The sequence below is a fragment of the Scyliorhinus canicula genome, chromosome 19, assembly GCF_902713615.1.
Source record: "Scyliorhinus canicula chromosome 19, sScyCan1.1, whole genome shotgun sequence".
NCBI classification, from domain to species: Eukaryota; Metazoa; Chordata; class Chondrichthyes; order Carcharhiniformes; family Scyliorhinidae; genus Scyliorhinus; species Scyliorhinus canicula.
The window spans coordinates 50,569,402-50,594,436 of NC_052164.1; the positions used below are offsets into that span (position 1 = coordinate 50,569,402).

General features: G+C 49.0%; 3 protein-coding genes across 3 annotated transcripts in view; 1 reads left to right on the forward strand and 2 right to left on the reverse strand.

Moving 5' to 3' along the window:
• ccdc103 (coiled-coil domain containing 103) overlaps positions 1-25,035 on the reverse strand; it is a 234,428-nt gene that overhangs the window by 38,443 nt on the left and 170,950 nt on the right. The gene's annotated exons all lie outside the window — the stretch shown is intronic.
• limd2 (LIM domain containing 2) overlaps positions 1-25,035 on the forward strand; it is a 181,398-nt gene that overhangs the window by 2,332 nt on the left and 154,031 nt on the right. The window lies entirely within an intron of this gene.
• Positions 16,516-21,881, reverse strand: LOC119954435. The gene is made up of 2 exons (XM_038779644.1): positions 21,852-21,881; positions 16,516-18,070 (listed from the first exon to the last, which is right to left on the reverse strand). Exon 2 carries the CDS (start codon positions 17,471-17,473, stop codon positions 16,565-16,567), a length of 909 nt encoding a protein of 302 aa, XP_038635572.1. The 5' UTR covers positions 17,474-18,070; positions 21,852-21,881; the 3' UTR covers positions 16,516-16,564.

A 25,035-nucleotide genomic window follows, 5' to 3' on the forward strand; every position in this document is an offset into this window, starting at 1 on the left:
TAAAGCCCAGGATCCTATATGCAATATTAATCATTTTCTCGAAACAGCTCTGCCACATTCAATGGCCTACTCCTGCTCCGTGTTCATATGATGTGTGCACATATGCTCCTGCACCTCTGTTAGCATTGTAATCATTATTTTATATTTTCTCTATTTGTCCTTCCTATCAAAATACATCATTTCACACATCTCTGCATCAAACTTCATCTGCAAGGTCTCCTTCTATTCCACCTATATCATCTTGAAAGTCTATTACTGTCCTCCTTTGTTATCTGAAAATTTTGAAATTGTGCCTCATAAAACCACATCTAAGTCATTAATACTGATTTTTTTTTAAAGCAAGCTTCTCCTTGGTACCGCACTATAAATCTTCCCCTGTCCTGAAAAACAACTTTTCATCATTCCTCTCCATTTCCTGTCACTCAGTCAACTTTGCATCAATGCTGCCATTGTCACTTGTTTTTCCATAGACTAACTCCGCTGGCAAGCTTATTAAGTGGCATTTTATTAAACAACTTTTGGGAGTCTATGTACACTACATCATCTGCCAAGGAGCCTCAAAGAATTACTGCAGCATCATGCACACCTGTGGCAAGAGTAAAAGTTTAAGCTTGTGGATGGAGTCCCAATGAAGTGAGCTGTTTTGATCTGGACATTGCAGAGTTCTTTGAGTGTTGTTGGAGCTGCACTGATTCCAGGAAAATGGGGAGTATTCCATCACACTCCTGACTTGTGCCTTGCAGATGGCTTTAGGGGTCATGAGATGAGTTACTCACCATAGAATTTCCAGCGGAAGAGAAAATGCTGGAAAATCTCAGCAGGTCTGGCAGCATCTGTTGGGAGAGAAAAGAGCTAACGTTTTGAGTCCATTGACTCCTCGTCAAAGCTAACAGTCAGAGAATGTGGGGAATATTTATACTGTGGAGTGAGAATGAAAAATGAGTCACAGCCACAGAAACCAAGGGGAAAGAGTGCTAATGGCAGTCCCCAGAGAGAACAAAAGGTGTGAGAGGCCAAACAGTAGAGAAACTAACATCAGAGGCTAAACTGTGACAGATGGAGAAGTGTGGAAAGGAGTAAGGAAAGGTGGATAAGAGTAGGGGGGGGGGGGGTTAAATATATATTAAGAAAAACAAGAAAGAAATGGTAAGAGACAGTTGAAATGAAATGGGATGAAAACAAATGGGTCGAGGTGGGGTAGAGCTGATCTGATCTGAAGTTGTTGAATTCAATGTTGAGACCGGAAGGCTGTAGCGTGTCTAACCGGAAGATGAGATGTTGATCCTTCAGTTTGTGTTGAGCTCCACTGGACCATTGCAACAGGCCAAGGACAGAGGACCAGGGGTTACGGGGAGAAGGCAGGAGAATAGGGATGAGAAAACATCAGCCATAATTGAATGGTGGAGCAGACTCAATGGGCCAAGTGGCCTAATTCTGCTCCTATGTCTTATGGACAGACATGTGGGCATGGGAGCAGGGTTTTTTGTTACAATGGCAAGCAACGGGAAGGTCAGAATCCTAAATGCACACAGACTACAGGTGCTCAGCAAAGTGATCACCCACTCTGCATTTGGTCTCTCCAATATAGAGAAGACCACATTGGGAGCAGCGAATGTCATAGACCAGATTGAAAGAGGTGCAAGTGAAACGCTGCTTAACCTGGAATTAGTGTTTTGGGCCTGGGATGTTAAGCACGGAAGAGGTAAAGGGGCAGGTTTTACACCTTCTGCGATTGCATGGGAAGGTGCCATGGGTGATGGGAGAGGTACTGGGTATGGTGGAGGAGTAGATTATCTCACAGGGAACGGTCTCCGAAATGCTGAAAGAGGGAGTGAAGGGAAGATGTGTTTGGTGGTGGCATCACGTGGAAATTGGCGAAAATGGTGGAGGATTATGCTTTGCATACGGAGGCTGGAAATGTGAGGACGAGTCAGACTCTATCCTTGTTCTGGGAGTGAGCAAGAGTAGTGGTGGGAGAGATAGACCTCACACTGTTGAGGGCCCTGTCAACAACTGTAGGTGGGAAATCACGGTTGAGGAAGAAGGAACACATTTTCGAAGAAGCATTTTGGAAAGTGGCATCATCGGAACAAATGCAATGGAGGCGAAGCGGTTGCAAAGAGCTGTAGTCCAGATAGCTGTGGGAGTCAGTGGGCTTGTAGTGCATATTAGTGGATAGTCTATTGCCGGAAATGGAGACAGAAAGATCAAGAAAGGGAAGGGAAGTGTCTGAGATGGTCCAGGTCAGTGATTGTTAAACTCGGGGGTGCGACCCGCGGGTGGGCCACGGGCGGGTGTCGGGACGTTCGCGGAGCCGTCCTTCGCAGCGCTCCCGATCGCGCAAATCCGCGCTCAACAGCAGCATCAGCCGGCTTTTAATAACGCCGGCTGCAAGCCGCCTTCAAAATGGCCGTGAACATGTAAAAAGAATGCGGCCGCATTGCGCATGCACACCTGATCATCAGTGCGCATGATAGCCGGTTGCTGCAGAGACGCAGAAGAATGTTTTTTGAATTCTACCTAATCTTCCTGCCTAAAGGGAGGCAGAGGGAAGGTCACGCCCCCGAACGTCAACATCACATGCTTTGGGCGCGATTGCGATTCCTCCATTTTGTTCGCAACAAACAAGCAACAGGACAGTAACATTTAAAATGGATCGTTTTATGTAGCACATCTATTAATTTAATTCGAACCCGAATTAATCCCAGATTAATTCTCTCTGCAGCATTAGATATAGTTTGTACAGTCATAGATGAGAGGTTCGTTGAAAAAGTGAAATGCATTCTATTTAGTGATAGCACAGTGGCTCGCCGAATTTCTGATATTGCTGAGAATTTAGAAGCCCAGTTTATTTTTCATTTAAAATCAGCGCAGGCGTTCTCATTACAACTGGATGAAAGTACAGGCATTTCAGATTGTGCAACTTTGCTAGTTTACGTTAGGTATACCATGCAGGTACAGCAATCAATGAGGTAGGTAAATGTTGGCCTTTGTTGTAAAGGGGTTGGAGTACAGGAATAAAGAAGTCTTACTACAGGGATTTAGTGAGGCCACATTTGGAATACTGTGTGCACATTTCAGAAAACATATACTTACATTGGAGGCGGTACAGCGACGATTCACTAAATTGTCCCTGGGATGAGGGTTTGACCCATGATGAGAGGCTTTAGTGAATTGGGCTTATATTCTCTGGAGCTTAGAAGAGTGAGAGGGGTCTCACTGGAACCTACAAAATTCTGAAGGGGCTTGCGAGAATCGAAATCTCGGCGACAGTCTCAGGATAAGGGGCCGTTCATTTAGGACTGAGATGAGGAAAAAATACTTCACACAAATGGTGGAAGATCTTTGAATTTCTGTACCGCAGGGGGTTGTGGATGTTCTTTTTTTTATAATTCAGAGTATCCAATTCTTTTTTTCCAAGTAAGGGGCAATTTAGCGTGGCCAATCCACCTACCCTGCACATCGTTTTGGATTGTGGGGGTGAGACCCACGCAGGCTCGGGGAGAATGTGCAAACTCCACACGGACAGTGACCCAGGCCGGGATCGAACCCGGGTGCTTGGCGCCCTAAGGCAGCAGTACTAACCACTGTGCCGGCCCGGGTTGTGGATATTCCATCGTTTAATACATTTAAGGCTGGGATGGACAGATTTTTGGTGTCTCAGGGAATCAAGTAATATGGGGAGTGGGCAGGAAAATGGAGTTGAAGCCCCAGATCATTCATCCTATTTGTGTTCCTGTATTCGTGCTGACTAATCTTTGTCATATATTTGGTTCTAGATGTTTTTCTATTACATCTTTGAGTAAAAATTGCAATATCTTTCCAATCAACTCCATTAAGATATGGCGATGCTCTCGGATTTTTGCAAGGCCATCCGGAATTTTTGCTGCAAAGGAAATATCGAGAATGACAGTCCCGCACAGCAATCTAAACAAACATTAGGCCACAGAAGAGCTGGACAGACTAGGAACAGAAGAATTAATTTCAACGATAGCCCGAAGGAGAAGCACTCCAGCAAAGAAAGACATAAACATAGGCACAGAAAAAAATCAGAGGTTGCAAAAGGTAAAGAAAAGAATGACGCAAGACACAAAGGGGGAAAGAGGGACAGAGGCGGAGTACACAGGCAGCACAGCCAGGAGAGTGTAAATCACAGAATAAGCTCTACACCGCCCAGAGGCAGACAGCACAGCAGAGAGAAGCCGAGTGGCCAGAGAGACAGGACAGCCAACAGAGGAAGTGCAAACAGACAGAACAGCAGAGAGAAGCTGAGTGGCAGAAAAGAAACTGCAACACACAGAGGAAGAGCAAACCGCCAGCACAGCAGAGAGAAACCGAGTGGCCAGAATTACAATACAGTCACCAGAGGAAGTGCAAACAGACAACACAGCAGAGAGAAGCTGAGTGGTAGAAAAGAGACTGCACAACACAAAAGGGGAAGAAGCAGACAGCGCAGCATTAAGTGACTGAATGAGAAGAAAGGCATTGTAGCACAGAGAACTGTCAGATGGCACAGCAATGAACTACAGAATAAGAGGGAATCGCTGCAGCAGCCAAAGACTGAGCTAACTGATAGCACAGTGAGCAGAGACTGAGCGAGAGGCAGGGCACAGAGAGCGAGAGGCAAACAACACAGCAAAGACACAGAAGCATACAGAGAGATTGGGCAGAACCCCAGAATGGGATGACCGAATGAGAAGAAATCAGTGCCTCACAGGGACAGAAACATCAATATAGCTTGGTAGCTTGGGGAAAAAGCACTCGAGTGTACAGAACCCACAAGACAGAAAATTAAAATAAAGATGAGAAATAAATTGAATTAAAATGAGAATGCAAGTCAATATTCATGACATACCTAGTCTGCCATGCTTTCAATTTTTTGATGTGGAGATGCCGGCGTTGGACTGGGGTGAGCACAGTAAGAAGTCTTACAACACCAGGTTAAAGTCCAACAGGTTTGTTTCAAACACGAGCTTTCGGAGCACGGCTCCTTCTTCAGGTGAAGAAGGAGCCGTGCTCCGAAAGCTCGTGTTTGAAACAAACCTGTTGGACTTTAACCTGGTGTTGTAAGACTTCTTACTGTGTTCAATTTTTTGTGCACTTTTACATTTTGAGTCAGGCCTGGGCTGAATTTTCCTCTTGGGAGCTGGGGCATTCTGTGACTTGCAAATTGCCCACCCAACTGTTGTGAGACTTTGCCCGGGTATTTTGTCCTTTCCTGCAAGGTACAAACTAGTGGATCAGTGAGAGTGGAGTTAAGGTGTGGAGGTAGACTGGTCAGGAGGCCCGTCTATATTCTCTTTTTTTAAATATAATTTTTATTGGAATTTTTTACAGAAAATATAAAACATAACGACAAACAATGAAATGCAACAAAATAACCCATAATAACCGTACCACCCCCAGACCGTATCGACGCATGTATCACATCCCCCCACCCCCCCCCAACCCCAATGAACAACAAAAGAACTTCAAAATAAATTTAAATTAAATAAACAAACATAGTCATCGTCCGCCCTCTCCCCCCCCCTGTTCCCTCCCCCCCCCCCCCCCCCTTCCCTCCCTTTCCCTCCCCCCCCCCCCCTCCCCCCGGGTTGCTGCTGCTACTGTCCCCGTACCCTATCGTTGAGCCAGAAAGTCGAGAAAAGGTTGCCACCGCCTAAAGAACCCTTGTACCGACCCTCTCAGGGCGAATTTGACCTTCTCTAGCTTAATGAAACCCGCCATGTCATTGATCCAGGTTTCCACGCTTGGGTGCCTCGCATCCTTCCATTGTAGCAAGATCCTTCGCCAGGCTACTAGGGATGCAAAGGCCAGCACACCGGCCTCTTTCGCCTCCTGCACTCCCGGCTCCACACCGACCCCAAAAATCGCGAGTCCCCATCCTGGCTTGACCCTGGATCCCACCACCCTCGACACTGTCCTCGCCACCCCCTTCCAGAACTCCTCCAGCGCCGGGCATGCCCAGAACATATGGGCATGGTTCGCTGGACTCCCCGAGCACCTGACACACCTGTCTTCACCCCCAAAGAACCTACTCATCCTTGTCCCAATCATGTGGGCCCGGTGCAGCACCTTGAATTGGATGAGGCTAAGCCGCGCACACGAGGAGGAAGAATTAACCCTCTCCAGGGCATCAGCCCATGTCCCGTCTTCAATCTGTTCCCCCAGTTCCCCCTCCCACTTAGCTTTCAGCTCCTCTACTGACGCCTCCTCCGCCTCCTGCATAACCTTGTAGATATCAGATATCTTCCCCTCTCCGACCCAGACCCCCGAAAGCACCCTGTCGCTCACCCCCCTCGCGGGAAGCGAAGGGAATCCCTCCACCTGCCGCATAGCAAATGCCTTTACCTGCAGATACCTGAACATGTTCCCCAGGGGGAGCCCAAATTTCTCCTCCAACTCCCCCAGGCTCGCAAACCTCCCATCAATAAACAGGTCCCTCAGCTGTCTGATGCCCGCTCTGTACCAACCCTGAAATCCCCCATCAATGTTCCCGGGGACGAACCTATGGTTCCCCCTTAACGGAGCCTCCATCGAGCCCACCACTTCTCCCCTATGTCGCCTCCACTGCCCCCAAATCTTGAGGGTAGCCGCCACCACCGGACTCGTGGTATTCCTCGTAGGAGGGAGCGGCCACGGCGCCGTTACCAGGGCCCCCAGGCTTGTATCTCCACAGGACGCCCTCTCCATCCGTTTCCATGCTGCCCCCTCCCCCTCCATTACCCACTTGCGCACCATCGACACATTGGCCGCCCAATAATACCCCGAGAGATTGGGTAACGCCAGCCCCCCCCCCATCTCTACCCCGCTCCAAGAAGACCCTCTTCACCCTCGGGGTCCCATGCGCCCAAACAAAGCTCATGATGCTGCTCGTAACCCTTCTAAAAAAGGCACTAGGGATAAAGATGGGCAAACACTGAAAAAGGAACAAGAACCTCGGGAGAACCGTCATTTTGACGGACTGCACTCTACCCGCCAACGATAGCGGCACCATGTCCCACCTTTTAAATTCCTCTTCCATCTGCTCCACCAGCCTGGTAAAATTAAGCTTATGGACAGTCCCCCAACTCCTGGCCACCTGCACCCCCAGGTATCTGAAACTCTTCACTGCCCTCTTAAATGGGAGTCTCCCAATTCCCTCCTCCTGATCACCCGGGTGTACTACAAATACCTCACTCTTGCCTAAATTTAACTTATAGCCCGAGAAGCCCTCAAATTCCGCTAACAGCTCCATCACCCCGGCATTCCCCCTTCTGGATCCGCCACATACAACAGCAGGTCGTCCGCATACAGCGATACACGATGTTCCTCCCCACCCCGCACCAGACCCCTCCATCTCCCTGACCCCGTCTATATTCTCGACAGCATCAAGGCTCCTAACATTATTTAAAGACCCCGTAAACCTCACCCTTCACTCCCCTGTCCACCCTGAACAACCCCATGCATCCCCAGTATCATCTGTAAGACACTCACCCAATATTCACTATGTATAGTCCTCAGATTCCATGCAATATCATTGAAAATTATTTACATTCTTTGGTAAATAAAATAAAGCTCACCATCTAATAAAAGCCTTCTTAAAACACGTCATCGTTAATAGCAATTGTCAAGACTTAGAAAGAATACATCCTTCCATGTGAATAAACCTTATGATACTTGTAATCCTATTGTCTAGTGACAACAAACCACAAACCTCTTAAAGTTGGCTAGCAACCATACACATTGACACACCCATATTATGGGCCAGGGTTTAAAAAAACTGCAAAGTATATTATGGAGTTCACCTGCCCTATAACTTTTATTAAATTTGGCTTGGATGAGCAGAACAGCTGCCTTTCAGATGTTATTCAATGGACTTCTTAAACACTTTTAATTTAAAAAACCAAGCTTTATTCTAAGAATTTAGTTTGTATAAACATACACAGCAAGTATTTTTATCAATTACGAACATAAAAACCCCACACAGCTGCAGTAATCAATGTATAACCCTGAATGAATTCTCCCTTAACTGTCCCAATTCAATAACAAAATCCAAGTAAAACCAGAAACCCCTTTTCAAAGGCGTGGCCCAGCACACGGCATTCTCACTGGTATAAGATTGTTGTTACTGATACTCTGTTCCCCTTTTCAAACAGCAGGTTTGAATTCCTTCCAGAAAGCAATTATCTCTTTTAAATTACCAAGTATCTTGAATAGCTTTTAAAATTAAGGTAGAGAAAAAACACTTCTTTCAACCTGTGCAGTTCAAACCAGTCCAAACTCAAAGCGAAAGTAAAAACTCACAGAGCCACAGCCCAGCTCCACACACACAATGACATCACTGAAGCCATGTGATAAGACAAAAATGTTTCTTAAAGGGACATTCACATTCACATGACACCGGAAGAAGCCAGCCTTGCAGCCATAGCGAAAGTGTGGAGGGTGGTACTTTGGCCCTTCAGTGGGAGGAGGTCTGCTGGCTAATCTGATTGGCTGGCGGTGCTAGATCTCAGTTACAGGTGCTGCTAGGACTGAGCATGAAGAAAATGGATGGCTGCCCCAGAAAGGTAAATCCTGGGGTTTTAGGGCAGGGAAGAACCTTGAAGCCAGGGAGGGTGGGATGCTTTGCAGGCATTGCCGCACCGAAGGAATGGGAAATGACATCTTGAGGGTACTTCATCCACTTCCCCAATGAGGTTCCTTCTTCCTGCCTTTTTCACATGGGCCATACAAAATGGCCTCCGCACTGCAATCCATGTTCCCTGGCAGGGTATTATCCAGGTCAATGAGCTTGCTAATGACCCTTTAGACTTTTAATCAGTTATTTACAAATGCCAGGTGGGCTGCTGATTTCAATGCCTGCCGACTGAGCATATTTTGGGAGTTAGATCAGGCATGAGCAGGAAGGTGGTGGGCTGGTCAACGGACATATTCGTTGATAACATGCCTGTCAGTGGCACATGCAACCCAGTTCATTGGCACTTGAAACACAGACACACAATCATAATGGCCACAGCTGTTCAAAAAATAGAAGATTCTCTTGAGTTGCAAAGAACAGAATGTGTTCATTTCAATTTCAAAGCAGAGTTCCTGTCACTCAGTGGACAGGAGCAGATGGTTAGGATTTTTTCAGATGTTAAAAGCAGTTTTTTAATCAGCTAGAGCTGTCACTACATTTAAGTCATATAGATACATATATAGATAGAAGATAGGAGCAGGTGGAGGCCTTTTGGCCCTTCAAGCCTACTCCGCCATTGATCACGATCATGGCTGATCATCCAACTCAAGAGCCTAATCCTGCTTTCTCCCCATAGCCTTTGATCCCATTCTCCCCAAGGGCTATATCCAGCCGCCTCTTGAATATATTCAATGTTTTAGCATCAACTACTTCCTGTGGTAATGAATTACACTCTGTGGGTGAAGAAATGTCTTCTTATCTCTGTCCCAAATAGTTTACCCTGAATCCTCAGACTGTGACCCCTGGTTCTGGACACACCCATCATTGGTAACATCTTACCTGCATCTACCCTGTCTAGTCCTGTTAGAATTTTATAAGTCTCTATGAGATCCGCCCTCATTCTTCTGAACTCCAGCGAGAGCAATCCCAACCTAGTCAATCTTTCCTCATATGACATTCCCACCATCCCTGGATTCAGTCTGGTAAACTTTCGCTGCACTCCCTCGAGAGCAAGAACATCCTTCCTCAGAGAAGGAGACCAAAACTGCACACAATACTCCAGGTGCGGCCTCACCAAGGCCCTGTATAATTGCAACAACACATCTCTGCTTCTCGAAACCTCTTGCAATGAAGGTCAACATACCATTCGCCTTCTTTACCATCTGCTCCACCTGCATGCTTACCTTCGGCAACTGGTGCACAAGGACACCCAGGTACCGCTGCACACTCCCCTCTCCCAATTTACAACTATTTAGGTAGTAATCTGCCTTCCTGTTTTTGCTTCCAAAGTGAATAACCTCACTTATCCAAATTATACTGCATCTGCCATTGATTTGCCCACTCGCCCAATCTATCCAGATCATGCTGTAGGATCCCTGCATCCTTGTCACAGTTCACCCTCCCACCTAACTTGGTATCATCTGCAAACTTTGAGATGCTACATTTTGTTCCCTAATCCAAATCATTAATATATATTGTGAACAGCACCGATCCCTGTGGCACCACACTAGTTACTGCCTGCCAATTTGAAAAGGACCCATTAATTCTTACTCTTTGGTTCCTCTCTGCCAACCAGTTTTCTATCCACCTCAATACATTTCCTCCAATCCCATGCGCTTTAATTTTGCACAATAATCTCTTATGCTGGACTTTGTCAAACGCCTTCTGAAATCCAAATATACCACATTGACTGGCTCCCCCTTGTCAACTGTTCTGGTTACATCTTCAAAGAATTCCAATAGATTTGTCAAGATTTTCCCTTCATAAATTCATGCTGACACTGACTGATCCTGCCACTGCTTTCCAAATGTTCCAAATCACTGTACTAAAGACAGCAGTACAGGCTAAAAGAAGAATTTTTAAAATTCCACTGCATTGTGATAATTTTTTCATCGGAAAAGTACTGTAATGAAGGTCAATCTATCTTTTTTTTTTAAATTTTTTTATTGGAATTTTTTGCAGAAAATATAACAAAAAGTATAGCAAAAAGCAGTAATATGCAACTAACAGCCCCATAACACCCACAATTCCCCCCATACTGTAACATCACATGTATCACATTCCCCCCCCAAACAAGAGAACTTAACCATAAATTAAAATTAGATAATCAAATTTAAATAAAATAAGCTAACATAATCAACGCCCCCCCCCCCCCCCCCCCCCCCCCCCCGGGTTGCTGCTGCTACTGTCCCAGTACCCTATCGTTGAGCCAGAAAGTCGAGGAAAGGTTGCCACCGTTTAAAGAACCCTTGCACCGATCCTCTCAGGGCGAATTTAACCTTCTCAAGCTTAATAAAGCCCGCCATGTCATTGATCCAGGTCTCCACGCTTGGGGGCCTCGCGTCCTTCCACTGTAGCAAAATCCTTCGCCGGGCTACTAGGGACGCAAAGGCCAGCACACCGGCCTCTTTCGCCTCCTGCACTCCCGGCTCTACCCCAACCCCAAAGATCGCGAGTCCCCATCCTGGCTTGACCCTGGATCCCACCACCCTTGACACCGTCCTCGCCACCCCCTTCCAGAACTCCTCCAATGCCGGGCATGCCCAGAACATATGGGCATGGTTCGCTGGACTCCCCGAGCACCTGGCACACCTATCTTCACCCCCAAAGAACCTATTCATCCTCGTCCCAGTCATGTGGGCCCTATGCAGCACCTTGAATTGGATGAGGCTAAGCCGCGCACACGAGGAGGAAGAATTTATCCTCTCCAGGGCATCAGCCCATGTCCCGTCTTCGATCTGTTCCCCCAGTTCCCCCTCCCACTTCGTTTTCAGCTCCTCTACTGACGCCTCTTCCTTCTCCTGCATAAGCTTGTAGATATCGGATATCTTCCCCTCCCCGACCCAGACCCCCGAGAGCACCCTGTCACTCACCCCCTTCGCGGGGAGCGCAGGGAATCCCTCCACCTGCCGTCTAGCAAATGCCTTTACCTGCAGATATCTAAACATGTTTCCCGGCGGGAGCCCAAATTTCTCTTCCAACTCCCCCAGGCTCGCAAACCTTCCGTCGATAAACAGGTCCTTCAGCTGTCTAATGCCCGCTCTATACCATCCCCGAAATCCCCCATCCATGTTCCCCGGGACGAACCTATGGTTCCCCCTTAACGGAGCCTCCATCGAGCCCCCCACTTCTCCCCTATGTCGCCTCCACTGCCCCCAAATCTTGAGGGTAGCCGCCACCACCGGACTCGTGGTATACCTCGTGGGAGGGAGCGGCCACGGCGCCGTTACCAGGGCCCCCAGGCTTGTATCCCCACAGGACGCTCTCTCCATCCGTTTCCATGCTGCCCCCTCCCCCTCCATCACCCACTTACGCACCATCGACACGTTGGCCGCCCAGTAATACCCCGAGAGGTTGGGCAACGCCAGCCCCCCCCCCATCCCTACTCCGCTCCAAGAAGACCCTCTTCACCCTCGGGGTGCCATGCGCCCAAACAAATCCCATGATGCTGCTGGTCACCCTTTTAAAAAAGGCCCTAGGGATAAAGATGGGCAAGCACTGGAAGAGGAACAAGAACCTCGGGAGAACCGTCATTTTGACGGATTGCACTCTGCCCGCCAGCGATAGCGGCACCATGTCCCACCTTTTAAATTCCTCCTCCATCTGTTCCACTAGTCTGGTGAAGTTAAGCTTATGAAGAGCCCCCCAACTCCTGGCCACCTGCACCCCCAGGTACCTGAAACTCTTAAGGTCAATCTATCTTTAAAGGACAGATTGCATGATGAATCCCTGCATTAAAAACATGTCTACATTACAATGCAGCATCTAATAATGACATTTGAAGATGTGAAACATTTTATGTTTCCCTTTCAGAATGTTCTCGACTCCTCAGCAGGCTTTCCATTTTCTTCATGAACTCTCACACCTAACTTGTTTTTAATGACCTTCCAAAATATCACACCATCGTTCAAAAATCGTGTATGAGAGCAAATCAGTGTTTTGCCCCTCAAGTTTAAAATGGCAAACCCAACCTCTGTGGGGGCAGGTGAGTATTTTGCACACCAGGCTTTTGTGATCCGCAGGTAGGACAGAGGAAAGTGGTACAGGATTGGTATTGTGGATTTCCTCCAAAAAAATGGATTTCCTCAAGATGACCAACAATAAAAGGGCTGCTCCACTTCAATAATACACTGGGGGTGGCCTTATCAAGATAATTGTGGGCTTCCACCCTTCCGGGAAAACAGATCCTGCCATCCAGAGCTGCCAGATATCTGATTGGCTGGTAGTTGAGTCACCCCATCGGCGCCAGAATTCAGAAATGGCCACTGCAGGGATTACAAGCAGTCCCAAAGAGAAGATCCATAGTGACCAGGCTTAGAGAAAAGTCCGGGTTGCTTCATTTGGGAGGGAACAGGGACCCCAGGGAGGGGAGAGAGGCATATGTTGTTAGCATTTGGATATCAGAGGATCTATTACGAGGGGGATGTAATATCTGAGGGGAGCACCCTGAGGGACAGAGGGCACTCCCTAAAATAAGTACCTTCCCTTCCTTAATAAAAACAAAATACTATAGATTCTGAAGATCTGAAATTAAGAAAGTGCAGCGCCCTGGAAGCATCTGCAGAGACAGAAACAAAGTCAATGGGTGCAATTTAATGGGAGAGAAACAGATGGTGCGATCTTCCCAAAAGGGAACAAAGTCCCCAAGCAGTCGTGTGTTTGCCGGTACTCACAGTGCTGAGAAACACATGGCTATTCAATGCGACTCGCTTTGAATAAGTGGCCTAATCGGGAACGCATGACCAAGGCCACACATAACCCCGTTTTTTACTATGGGAAACTCCACTCACCGGAACTCCCCATAGTAGTGAGAGATGGGGTCCTGATCTCCGAGGCCCCGAAAAGATTTCCCGACCTGCCCCCCCCCCCCCCCCCCCCCCCCCACCAGCCCAAAGGGCTGGTACCACCCCTGCCACCATCCGAACACTACGTTTGGAAGCCCCAGCCCGATCATGTGCCTGCAAAACATGCTGCCATCATGACAGTGCCACCGGGGCAATGCCACGCTGGGACTCAGGTGGCACCAGCAGTGCCAGGGCATCACCCGGCCCAAAGGGCATGCAGCCTGAGGCCTCCAATCTCCTTGGAGACCTGTTATGGGCCAGAGTTTAGAGAACCCCAAAGTGTATCATGGAGTTCACCTGACCCATAACTTTGAATAGATGGTGGTTGTGGGGAACACAAGTGCCCACTTTCCAGGTGTGTTGCAACAGAGAACTAAAGTACTTTTAATTAAAACAATGTTTATTTATGAAACCACAGTAAACATCTTAACAACTATCAACACCAATCATCCCCACAGATACAATATTCTATAAGTAACCATTTATCTTTCCTTGTAATATCCATTAGACAAAAGACCCTTTTTAACACAGAGATCAGGTTTAAATTCTCTACTGAGAGCAATTATCACTTTGAAATCATCCAAATTATCTGGAGACAGTCTTTAGATTGCAGAGATCCTTATACAGCTGCCTGCTTTTCCTGCAGCTATCCAGCTCTCAAAACAAAACAAAAACACACTCTGTAGCAGACAACCCAAAGCGAAAGTAAAAGTAGGCAGACAGCCCAGCTCCACCCACACTGACATCACTGATAAACACCTATTTCTTAAAGGTATGTCCCCTACAGCTATTTTATAAACACCCATTTCTTAAAGGTACTTTCGCATGACAGACCCCCACAAGTGCCATTCCGTCTGTCCCCGAGGCAAAGAGATTACATCCCAAAGCCTCAAGCACCTCGGGAACCTGCACATTAGGCAGGTTTACTGCCTCCCTCTAACATGGAGATTTGCTAAAAAGTGATCCTGCTCATTGTGGGTGGGATTCCCCTTGCAACGTCTCGCGAGATTGCATTGAATCTCTCGAGGCGTTGCTAGCTAGGTAGGTATCGGCTTTCAATGGCAACGCGGCACTACAGCGTGGCCGGACGACCGTGCCCAGAGTCCCATTTCAGGAACGCCGGTCGAGGTCAAATTTACATAATTTATCGTGCACTGATAAACTCAGCTCGTTCGTGAAGAAAGCGTATTTGCGGATTGGGGCACCATTTCTAAATGCTGCCCCAGTTTTGACCCTCAACCACTCCACCATGGCCTTGAGACCCCTCACCCCACCTTTAAGGGAAATGCACCCCCAGGTCCAATCTCTGGCACAGGCAACCTTGGCACAGTGGCACTGCCAAGGTGTCAGGGTGCCAGAGGGGGAACCAGGATACCACCCTGTCCAAAGCCCAATCACCTGGGTGACCCCCCCCCCCCCCCCCCCCCCCGCCAAGTGCCGTTAGCTTAGTCCACGTTTGTGGAAACCAGTGCTAAACGGCGCCTAGTGGCTCACTTAAATATGATCATCTGGACCTTACCCATTGAGGGCAAAATCCAGATCGCGACGTCTTGCGAGATTCCACTAAATCTTGCGAGACATTTTGAGCATCGCGAATCTCACAGAGGCCTCTCGTAAGATTAAACAGCCTCATCGCGTCACAAAGTAGGGCGCAATGAGGCCATTAAATCTCGCCGAATGCTTTGAGTCCAATTTGATTCTTTTGGAACTGATGAGAAGCAGAAATGTGATGATTTTTTTGCTGTTGAAAATGGGGGTAGGGTCAGGGATAGATTAGTGAGCGAGGGTGATTAAATTAAAAATACGTCATGGCACAAAAAGCAAAGAAAGTGGAAATGGTAGAAGTAAAGGATCAAAATATTGATCCAGATTAGGCGTCAAAGCAGAGTAAAGGTCAAGCTATCTGAAAACAAAACATGAGAACAACATACAGACTGGCTCTGGGGGGAAGATAATACAAAATGGAGGACAGTTTATAGTCTGAAGGTGTTGAACTCAGTCTCAAATCTAGAAAGCTGTAAAATGCCTGATCAGAAGATGATCTGCTGTTCCTCGAGCTTGCATTGGATGTCACTGGACATTGCAGGAGGCCAAGGACAGAATTGTGAGCAAGGTGGTGAATTGAAACACCAAGTGACTGGAAGGTCAGGGTCATGCTTGTGGACTGATGCTCTGCAAAGATGTTCTGCAAAGTGATCATCCAGTCTCTCTTTGGTTTCCCCCTTTAGAGGAGACTGCATTGTGATCAGCAAATATAATAAACTAAGTTGATAGAAGTACAAGTAAATCGCTGCTTCACCTGGAAGCTGTGGACATCGAGGCAAAGGGCCAGATGTTACAACTCTTGTGATTGCCCACCTTTTCCATTGAGGTGGCAAAGGAACGAGCTGGCCTCCATTCCGCCTTCCCTAACTCCACTTATTATTGTGTCATGGATGGAAACATGTTAGGGTTAGTGTTAAGGTTATTAATTGGGCAGTTCAGGACCTCAATCAGCCTAAGGGTGGGCTGGTTGGTGTCTTACATGCCGAATGTAATATGAAGGCTATTTTGTTTTTCTGCCTCCGTAGATAGTTCAGGTAGTGTCCTATTGCCTCCCCTCACCCAACCTCCCCCCAACACCCTGACTCCCACCCTCCCCACTGTCATGTTGTTCACCCTGGGATAACATGGATTGCACACGATACAATTAACTGATCAAGTATACACCAAACGTGGGCGTTGGTTCAGTATGAGATTTATTGAACTCTGGTAACAAAACACACAGCTGCCTGTGGGCTGACTCTCTACTACCCTAAGTAACTAAAGCTAACTATCAGGCTAGCTCTGATCCACGTGTAGGAGGTGTTGAATGATTTGTACACCCTGACTATCACTATAGCTATCACCAGTGGAAAGAGGCAGGGTGCTGATTTATAGTTGGAAGCCCCCCTCTGGTGTTCTGTCTGGTGATTGGTTGTGTTCTGTCCTGTATGTTGATTGGCTAACCTGGGTGTCTGTCACTGCCTGCTTTTACCTCACGATTATAATATCCCACTTTTTTTTTTAAATTGTCAGCTGCTTATAGCAGAATCGACATATTTACAAGAGTAGGTATATATAAAAAAATCGGTGAGTGGATGGATATGTACATGTAAAGTGTCGAGTGTGCAGAAACAGAACAACATATGTACAAGGAATTATTTATAAGTGCAGGCTGTCGTCTGATTCTTGTGGACCGCCTGAGAGGTGGAGGCGGAGATGAAGGTGTCTTGACCGGTTGGCATGCAGCCAGGTTGTTGGCCTCGTGAAGCGAGGTGTCCGGAACGGGCAGAAGGACATCTGGGAAAGTGAGATCCGGTGGTGGGCTGGCAAGTTTGCGTAGTGCCCTTCTGTTGCGCCTTACAATAGATCCATCAGCCATGGGAACCACGAATGACCTGGGGGCAGCCTGTCGAACAACAACAGCTGGAGCTGACCAGCCTCCACTAGGCAACTGGATGCGAACAACGTCCTTTGGGGAGAGCACCGGTAGATCCATAGCGTGAGCATCATATGTTGTCTTTTGCCGGGTTCTGATCTGCTGCATCTTTTGCAGCACTGGAAGATGATCCAGGTCAGGTACATGAATGGCTGGAACAGTCGTCCACAGGTTACAATTCATTAGGAGCTGTGCCGGAGACATACCGTTGGACAACGGAGTTGCCCTGTACGCCAGAAGAGCGAGATTGAAGGCCGAAGCTGAGTCCACAACCTTACAGAGCATCTGCTTCACGACGTGGACCCCTTTTTTGACCTTCCCATTAGATTGTGGGTAATGTGGGCTCGAGGTGATTTGCTGGAAGTGGTATTGCTTTGCGATGTTGGACCATTCTTGACTGTAGAAACAGGGACCGTTGTTGCTCATGACAACGAGCGGGATTCCATGCCTGGCAAATGCCTCTTTGCAGGCCTTTATGACGGTCCTGGATGTTAGGTCCGATAGTTTCATTACCTTGGGGTAACTGGAGAAGTAATCAATTATCAGGACGTTGTCATGCCCGTTGGCGTGAAAAAGGTCCACTCCAACTTTAGACTATGGAGAGGTCACAATCTAATGCTGGTGGAGTGTTTCTTTGGGCTGAGCAGGCTGGAACCGCTGGCAGGTCTCGCAATTGAGGACCATGTTTGAGATGCCCTCATTGATGCCGGGCCAATAGACAGCCTGCCGGGCCCTGCGCCTACACTTCTCAATGCCGAGGTGTCCCCCTCGTGTATCTGCGTGAGCACCAAGCTCTGAAGGCTGAGCGGAATGACGATGCAATCCAATTTCAGAAGGATCCCCTCGACAACAGTCAGGTTCACCCTTTACGTTATAGTACTGGGGGCATTGGCCCTTCTGCCAGCCATCCGTGAGTTGATGTATGACCTGCTGCAGCATAAGGGTCCTTTGCGGTCTCTTCTCGAATGATGCCGAGTCGTTCGTCGGATGACTGGAGAGTGCTGGCACACCGTTTCACTTGCGCCTCGATGTCATGCATGAAGTCTACCTGCTCACATGCGAGATGATCAGCTCCTTCCCAGGTGTGTAAACCAGTTAAAATCATACCTGTGGAATCGAAGGAGAATGCGCTGGAGCATGGGTGTCATGTCATTTAGGTCCTTGTGTATACTGTGCACGAGGGGTCTGTGGTCCGTCTCTACGGTAAAGGTCGGGAGACCATACACATAATCGTGGAATTTCACGATGCCAGTGAGCAGGCCCAGGCATTCTTTCTCAATTTGAGCATAGCGTTGCTCAGTGGGGGTCATGGCCCTGGACGCGTAGGCCACTGGAGCCCAGGACGAGGTGTCGTCCTTCTGCAGGAGCACTGCCCCAATGCCGTCCTGGCTAGCGTCTGTGGAGATTTGGTCTCCTTCGCTGGGTCAAAGAAGGCTGGAACAGGAGCGGTGGTTAGCTTCGCTTTCAACTCAAGCCACTGTGCTTGATGTGCGGGCAGCCACTGGAAAGTGGTGGACTTTTTCACAAGGTGGCTGAGGGCCGTGGTGTGTGACACGAGATTGGGAATAAACTTCCCCAGAAAGTTCACTATCCCCAAGAAGCGGAGGACCAGCTTCTTGTCCTCTGGAGTCTTCATCGTGTTGATTGCCTGGACTTTGCCCAAGTCCGGCTGCACTCCATTTTGTGAGATCTGGTCTCCCAGAAACTTTTTTTAAAAAATAATTTTTATTCAAGTTTTTTAATAACAATAACAAATTTTATCCCCGCAATTTAAAACAAACAATCGAGAAAGGGCTGCCACCGCCGAAAGAACCCCTGTACCGACCCCCTCAGGGCAAATTTCATCCTCTCCAACTCGATGAACCCAGCCATGTCGTTGACCCAGGTCTCCGAACTCGGGGGGCCGCGTATCCCTCCACTGTAACAGAATCCTGCACCAGGCTACTTGAGACACAAAGGCTAGAAAGCCGGCCTCTCTCGCCTCCTGCACTCCCGGCTCCGATGCTACCCCAAAGATCGTGAGCTCCTAGCCCGGCCTGACCCTAGACCCAACCACTTCTGACAAAATCCCCGCCACCCCCTTCCAAAACCCCTCCAGAGCCGGACATGCCCAAAACATATGGGTGTGGTTTGCCGGGCCCCCCGAACACCTCCCACACCTGTCTTCCCCTCTGAAAAACCGGCTAATCCTTGCTCCCATCATGTGAGCCCTGTGCAGCACCTTCAGCTGAATTAGGCTGAGCCGTGCGCAAGAGGAGGAAGAATTCACCCTCTCCAGGGCGTCCGACCATGTCCCATCCTCAAACTCTTCCCCTAGCTCTTCCTCCCATTTTGCTTTGAGCTCACCTACTGAGGCCTCCTCCTCCTGCATCAGTTGGTAAATAGCCGAGATCTTCCCTTCCCCGACCCACGTCCCCGAAAGCACCCTGTCCTGCACCCCCCTTGGCGGCAGCTGCGGAAACTCCTCCACCTGCCTCTTAACAAAGTCCCTGACCTGCATATACCTAAAAGCGTTCCCGGGGGGAGGTTCCACTTCCCCACCAGCTCCTCCAGAGTCGCGAACTTCCCATCCAAGAAGAGATCCCCAAACTGTCTGATGCCTGCCCTGTGCCAACTCCCAAATCCCCCACCCGTTCTCCCTGGTGCAAAATGGTGATTGCCCCGTATCGGGGCCCAAATTGAGGCCTTCACTTCCCCCCTATGCCACCTCCACTGTCCCCAGATTTTGAGGGACGCAACCACCACCGGACGCGTGGAGTACTTTGCTGGGGGAAGTGGAAGTGGGGCCATCACCAAGGCCTCCAGACTCGTACCCACAGAGGATGCCACCTCCAGCCTCTTCCATGCGTCACCCTCTCCTTCCGTCATCCACCTGTGAATCATCGCCACGTTCGCCACCCAATAATATCCACACAGGTTGGGCAGCGCCAGGCCCCCTCCCTCCCTTCTTCGCTCCAAAAATACCCTCCTTACTCTCGGGGCCTTCCGCGCCCACACAAACCCCAGAATCGACTTATTCACCCTTCTAAAAAAAGCCTTCGGGATCAACATGGGGAGGCACTGAAAAAGAAACGAAAACCTCGGGTGCACCGTCATTTTAACCGACTGGACCCTGCCCACCAACGAGAACGGCAGCGCATCCCACCTCCTGAACTCCTCCTCCATCTGCCCCACCAGCCTCGAAAAGTTAAGCCTATGCATAGCCCCCCAGGTCCTAGCCACATGGACCCCAAGATACCTAAAGCTCCCCTCAGCCCTCCTCAATGGGAGTTCCCCTATCTCCCTCTCCTGACCCCCCCGGGTGCAGGACAAACAGCTCGCTTTTCCCCACATTTAGCTTATATCCCGAAAAGTCCCCAAACTCCTCAAGTATCCTCAGCACCTCTGGCATCCCCTCGGCCGGGTCCGCAACATACAGCAGCAGATCATCTGCATACAGCGACAACCGGTGCTCCTCCCCCCCGCCCGCACAATCCCCCTCCAACCCTTCGAGTCCCTCAGCGCCAGGGGCTCAATTGCTAACGCGAAGAGCAGGGGAGACAAGGGGCTGAGGGGAGCTTTTCGAGGCTGGTGGGGCAGATGGAGGAGACACCCCTGCCTCGTCCCTCTGGAAAGCCGAAAGTCCTCTGACCTCCTCCCATTCGTCACCACACTCGCCACCGGGGAGCTGTACAGCAACCTCACCCAGCTAATGAACCCCTCACCAAACCCAAACCTCCGCAACACCTCCCACAGGTAACTCCACTCCACCCTATCAAAAGCTTTCTCCGCATCCATGGACGCCACTATTTCTGACTCCCCAACCACCGGCGCCATCATCATAACATTCAGGAGGCTCCGCACGTTGGCATTCAATTGTCTCCCCTTTACAAACCCCGTTTGGTCCTCATGAATCACCGTCGGGACCACATCCTCCACCCTCCTGGACAGCACTTTTGCCAACAACTTGGCATCTACGTTAAGGAGCGAGATCGGCCTATAAGACCCACACTGAAGGGGGTCCTTGTTCCGCTTCAGGAGCAAAGAGATAATTGCCCTGGACATCGGCGGCGGCAAAGCCCCCCCCCCCCCCCCCCCCCTTCCCTGGCCTCATTCAGGGTCCTCACCAGCAGCGGGCCCAGCAAATCTGAAAATTTCTTATAAAATTCCACCGGGAACCCGTCAGCCCCGGCGCTTTCCCTGTCTGCATGCTTCCCAGCGCCTCCACCAACTCCTCCAACTCAATTGGAGCCCCCAAACCCTCCACCCGCTCGTCCCCTACTCTTGGGACTGCTCATGCACTCCACAAGCCAACAGCAAAACCTCGGTCTGGGCTCCTTTTCCATGTCACTACTGGCTCTGAAAAAGCACCACAGACATTCTGCACACTGATTCCAGAAGTTCATACAAGGGTCAAAAATATCCAAACCCCTGAACAGCAGTAATATAAATCAACAAACTCGGTACCTTAGTCCAAAAAAATGTTTTTTCGGGGAGGTAGCTCAGCCAGACAGGCTGCACATTAACAGCTCTAGTTTTACCCTTGTCGCCAGTTTAATAAGGCATGGTGAGTCCACAACCAGCTGTCATACAGAAATTCAATTAGCAACAATATTGTCTACATGAGGCCCGGTTACACCTCACCAGGTCCTCTCTCCTTTCTGGTCAACTCCACATCTGCCAACCTTTTGTACCTGTACTGATAAGCTATCCCGCCCCTGGCAGGGAGCTCGCACTTCCAATGAGCATGGAGAAACAATAATCCCCAGCATTTGCCCTGCGCAGGTTATTACAATATTCTTATATTCCTTTCTCTCGCATGCCTTGACGGGCTTTTAAATGCAGCAATGCTATTCATCTCAACTTGTCGCAAATTCCACATTATCATCACTCTAAGCCAAGAACTTACAATGCATTGTCAAAAATAGATGCAAGATCTTCTGGGTTTTTGACTTAGGCAGCTGCTTAGCAACCATAGGTTTAGGGATGATTAAGTGAGTATGAGAAGGCTTATAATAAATACTTAGCGTAAGAACATACAAGAAACGAGAGGAGGTAATGATGAAATCAGCCACTGAGGCTGGCCTATCCTGGAGGACACAGCCTCCCTGCCAATCCCTTTACAGTTTAAGGACTGAAAAATGGGAATGTTGTCACCTCAATCTGTGTGAGCTACATTCAAATACCCGATCCCTCGCCTGTCTTGAATCCTCCCTCAGTAGTTGCATGCAGCTTTTGCCTTTATGCAAAGCACATATAGAAAGGTGCTCAAAACTAGCTGTGCATGCTAAAACAACATTTGTGTCCACGCTACTTCTTCCCAGGGCAAGGAACATGCAAATTAGCTTGCAAAATGCTTTGCGGGCTGAACTTTGAACTGCTACGTGCAAAGTAAAACCCTGTGTTAGCGTGGCCTCCTGCTCCATAAACCTATCTCGGACCAGCGTAGCAACAAATAACTTCCTAGTTCACTTACAGAAATGATGGATCTTAGGGATTAGATTTAATTGCTCCACTATCCCTACCCAGGTAGCCTGTGCCTCTGTTAAACAGGTGGTTGGCCTTCAGCATCAAAAGGGACCACCCTCCTTTGCTCCAAATAGAATCTCCGAGGATGGAGCCTAAACAGCCCAGGGTCAACAACGTGTGCATTTTGACAGGGAAGCAATGCTCAACTTACATGCTGGCACTGTACTTTGCAGCACTGAAGTCCCCTTTAATGGTCAGCAGCAGTCTCTGAAGTATTGCTGACTTGCCAAGTTTTGCACTTCCCAGATAGCCAGTATGAATGTGGCCTCACAAAGAGATTCTGAGTCTTGTATGGTTGAACGTTAATTGTTTATTTGTGACTCTTAAGTATGTACTATTAAAATCCCTGACCAGACCCCAATAGTGGCTAGGATACTGGACCGAATACCCCAATGTTTTATTTTAGTTTTTAAAACAGCGTGGAAAGGTTGATTCGTTCAATAGGGCTTGGTTATTTTTAACATTAAACTTTTCAACTCCAAACGCAAAAAAGGACAGTGCACCGTTACACCTTAAAACTACCATTCAATATCCCATCAAACAAGAAGAAAATACACATACAGCTCTCAACCAGCTCAAACAAGCAGACCCTAAAGTGAGTCTTGCAATACAAAGCAAATCCTGGCTTTTATGAGATTTCATACTTTATCTGAAGGCCTTCAATGGTTGCTTCACTTGATTTGTTTCAGTCTTTCCCTTGTCCCCAGACAAGGCTGCTCTGTTTTGCAATATTATCACTTTCAAAGCAATCTCACTGGGAAATATTGCCTCTCTTGTGCTTACACAAGCTTGCCAAGTCAGAGCTTTCAGTTTCTCACAAAATGGCTCTGTCTCGCAACCCCCCCCCCCCTCTGGTTTTCAGCTGCTGCTGACCTCCACCTGACGTTCCGCGAGAAAGTCATGGAACGGTTGCCGCAGCCTGGAGGACCCCTGCAAGGACCCTCGCAAGGCAAACTTTATCCTCTCCAACCTGAGAAATCCCGCCAAGTCACTGACCCAAGCCTCTATGCTTGGGGGTTTCGCGTCCCTCCACATTAACAAGAGCCTTCTCCGGGCTACCTAGGAGGCACAGGCCAGAAGTCCGGCCTCTTTCGACTCCTGTACTCCCGGATCATCTGATACCTCAAATATCGCTATCCCCAACTCAGCTTTACCTGAGTGTCCAAGACCTTGGACATAGCTTTTGCAAAGCTTTTCCAAAGTCCTGTAAGTGCCGGGCATGCCCAGAACATATGGACATGATTTGCTGGGCTCCCTGAGCACCTCATACACCTGTCCTCCAATCCAAAGAACTTACTCATTTCTCGCCACTGTCATATGCGCCCGGTGCACCACCTTAAACTGAATCAGGCTAAGCCTGGCACAAGATGAGGAGGAATTGACCCTTGGGCGTCAGCCCACAGGCCCTCATCCAACTCCTCCTCCCACTTGCCCTTCAGCTCTTCCACCGAGGCCTCCTCCGCCTCCTGCAGCTCCTGATATATTTCCTATATCTTGCCATCCCCTACCCACATGCGCGAGACCACCCTGTCCTGTATCCTCCGGGCAGGCAGCAGCGGGAAATCCCGCACCTGCTTTTTCATGAATGCCCGAACCTGCATGTACCTGAAGGTATTCCCCGGGGGTAGCCCAAATTTCTCCTCCAGCGACCTCAGACTAGCATCAATGAAGAAGTACCCTGGGGTACTGGGCTTCTGGGGTAGAGTGGGCAGCACGGTAGCATTGTGGATAGCACAATCGCTTCACAGCTCCAGGGTCCCAGGTTCGATTCCGTCTTGGGTCACTGTCTGTGCGGAGTCTGCACATCCTCCCCGTGTGTGCGTGGGTTTCCTCCGGGTGCTCCGGTTTCCTCCCACAGTCCAAAGATGTGCAGGTTAGGTGGATTGGCCATGATAAATTGCCCTTAGAGTCCAAAATTGCCCTTAGTGTTGGGTGGGGTTACAGGGTTATGGGGATAGGGTGGAGTTGTTGACCTTGGGTAGGGTGCTCTTTCCAAGAGCCGGTGCAGACTCGATGGGCTGAATGGCCTCCTTCTGTACTGTAAATTCTATGATTCTATCCTTTTGATGCCTGCCCTGAGCTAATTTAGGAACCCTCCGTCTATTCTACCCGGAGCGAACCTGTGATTGTTCCGTACCGGGGCCCAGACTGAATCCCTTGCCTCCCCCATGTGCTGTCTCCACTGCCCCCAGATCCTCAATGTCGCCGCCACCACCGGGCTCGTGGTATACCGTATTGGCGGAAGCAGCAACGGTGCCGTTATCAGTGCCCCCAAGCTAGTATCTTTACAAAACGCCACTTCCAACCGTTTCCACGCCGCCCCCTCTCGCTCCATTACCCATTTCCGAATCATGGATATATTCGCTGCCCAGTAATAGCTGCCAAATGTCAGCAGCGCCAACCCCCCACCCCCCGCCCCCCGACTGCACTTCAAGAACGGTCTCTTATCACGCGGGGTCCTGTTGCTCTGACGTCTGCAGTGGTGATCTCAGATACAAGTTCATCCGCGGCTTCTGGGGTGGAGGGATCGCTCTCGCTGACCTCTTGCTCAAAGCGGGCATAGA

What these genes read in the sequence shown, in the direction of transcription:
- LOC119954435 (XM_038779644.1), bottom strand. Translation starts at nt 17,473, where the DNA reads ATGAAACTATCGGACCTAACATCCAGGACCGTCATAAAGGCCTGCAAA.